This window comes from Trypanosoma grayi (genome assembly GCF_000691245.1).
Source record: "Trypanosoma grayi strain ANR4 Tgr_731_V1, whole genome shotgun sequence".
Lineage (NCBI taxonomy): Eukaryota > Euglenozoa > Kinetoplastea > Trypanosomatida > Trypanosomatidae > Trypanosoma > Trypanosoma grayi.
The window spans coordinates 1-2,261 of NW_008826350.1; the positions used below are offsets into that span (position 1 = coordinate 1).

At 51.8% G+C, this 2,261-nt stretch overlaps 1 protein-coding gene across 1 annotated transcript; it reads right to left on the bottom strand.

Annotated features, from left to right (window-relative positions):
- Positions 1–416: 416 nt before the first annotated feature.
- On the bottom strand, positions 417–1,784 carry DQ04_07311000 (hypothetical protein; the record flags this gene model as incomplete). The annotated part of the gene is made up of 1 exon (XM_009315108.1): positions 417–1,784. One exon carries the CDS (start codon positions 1,782–1,784, stop codon positions 417–419), a length of 1,368 nt encoding a protein of 455 aa, XP_009313383.1.
- Positions 1,785–2,261: the final 477 nt, after the last annotated feature.

The following is a 2,261-nucleotide window of genomic DNA, read 5'->3' on the forward strand; positions in this document are numbered from 1 at the left end:
AAAAAAAACAAAACGGTTTCCAAGCCACCTGAAGGCGACAAAAAACAAACAAAAATAACAAAGAAAATTCGGAAGCCAACAAGACCACTAAAACAAGAGAAATACCAACAACACACACCCGAAAAATGCAGAATAACATTGTAAGCGTCCACACTCTCACCCCCTTCCACCCCCCCCTCCCAAAACACGAGCACGCTCCTTAACCAAACAAGACAACAAAAAACAAAAGAGGTCAGATGACCGACAGAAGCAAAGAAACAAAAATAAATTTTGGTCTCAGGAAAATACCTCACTAAGAGCTCGTACATACAGCTTGCAAGTGAGCTATTTGCAGCTCATTGTTGCCTGCTTCTTCGTTTCCCTATGTAAATACCGATTCCATTCGCCTGCATTCGCTACTACACTCCTCAGGCCCCTCAGGAGACACCGCTGTAAAGAAAGAGATCCAGAAGCGGGTTCTTCACTTTTTGCGGACAGGTCGGGTCCGCCACAGTCGCCTCTGCTTCGAAATACTCGTAACGGTCCGGGTAGTCTGTCAACGACTTCTTCATCTTGATGCCAAGCTTCGACGCAAGTGTTGAGAGGTGAAGTGGCGCTGGAAGATTGTTAATGATCTGGTCGCTCTTGCACTTGTCGTGGGACGCATCTACTTCTTCAGGCAGATGAAGTTCCTGCTTCTGCACCAGCTCCCTCGCGTACACGTCCACCAGTCCGTTTTGATACTTTTCCACGTCACCCTCCTGCCCAGCTGTCAACACACTCGCCTCCGCAATTTCAATGGGTGGGGCATCGGTATTTCCAGCCTTCTGGTGAAAAAGACACGTCAGCGGAGCCATTTGCTTCAGGGCGAACAACACACAGTTCACCTGCGCGGCGGGGACGTTGGTCTCGTTCGCGTCGGCGAATCGCTCCAATGTCGGCACAAACAGGATGTCTTGGTACGCCTCTGTAGTCGAAAGAAACGCCATGAAGCACCGGCACTTTGAATTACGTGGATACTTCACTGATTCGTCAACATCTGTTGTGGCGTAGTGGAATGTCTTGATTGCGGTGGTGGGAATGCCGGTCAATGCCTGACCGTTCTCTCGAAACACCATCACCGAATTGTCGAAGAGTACAAGGTACACGCGATCCTTCGAGAGCTTCAGTGAGCCAGCTGGTGATGATTTGTCGTGTTTTACCGCCATGTGGCCATGCACACAGGCGTACATCACGGACTGCTTTATGGCACGGAAGGTGAGCCACAGGTAGAGCGGCGGCTCCGCGAGCGGCACCTGAATGCGCGGGTCCATCTTCGGCAGTCCCCAGAACTGCGGTGGCCGCATCCCCTCGCGGATCAGCACGTCACGGATGGTGGTGTAAATCGTCATGAAGTCTGTCTCGTTGCTCATGCGAAAGTACCACGCAAGCATACCACCGGTGCCCTCGTCTTCCACTGGATGCAGGGGCTCAGGATCTTCGGGGGGACGGGGGCACAGAACGGGGTGGCTGGACTCCGCACGCTCCAGCTCCGGTAGTGGGCCGCTGCGGAGGGACCGGTAGCTGCCCTCCACCTTGAACGCGAAGAGGTCACGCGGGTCAAAGTTCGATGCGGTGTAGTCGATCTTAGTCACAATGGCCTTTGCAATGATGCGCACCACCTTCACCTTGTGCTTCCACATATGGTGGTGGCCGCTTTCTTTGGCGCTGCAGTACATGTGGCATGCCTCTGTGTCAAAGGCAATGCGGCGCTCGACCCAGCCATCACGATATTTTCCCTGCTTCTCAACACAAGCGTAGAGCATCACGAGGAGCTACGTTGACTTTCAGTAGTATTTGTATGGTTGTCTGGATTTGTCGTATCCGTCTACATGAATGAACGTCGAAAAAAAAAAAACAGCAGAACGAAAAGAAAAGGGCACAATAAGGGGAAAAGGGGTAGGGGAGTGTGCTATCAGGCTATGGACTGCAGGAATTGAGGTGGCAGTGCCACTGAGAGCCGATGATGGAGTGGAGTAAATTTGCTCGCCCTGTGTGTGTGCGTGTGTGTGTGCCTGTGTGCTGATGGGGCGTTGGCTCCAGCTTGTTTTCCATTCGTCCTTACTTTTTTTTTTTATTTAATACCAAGCCTGAACACTCTCTCAGTAGTAAAAGGGGACCACAGTGAGCTTAGCTGTGGGGGAAGGGAGAGAGGGGAGCGGCTCTCGCCGAATGCACCCAGTTACGAAACACCGTCAACACCACTGCACACATCCACATACGCGCACTTTGTTTTTTTTTTT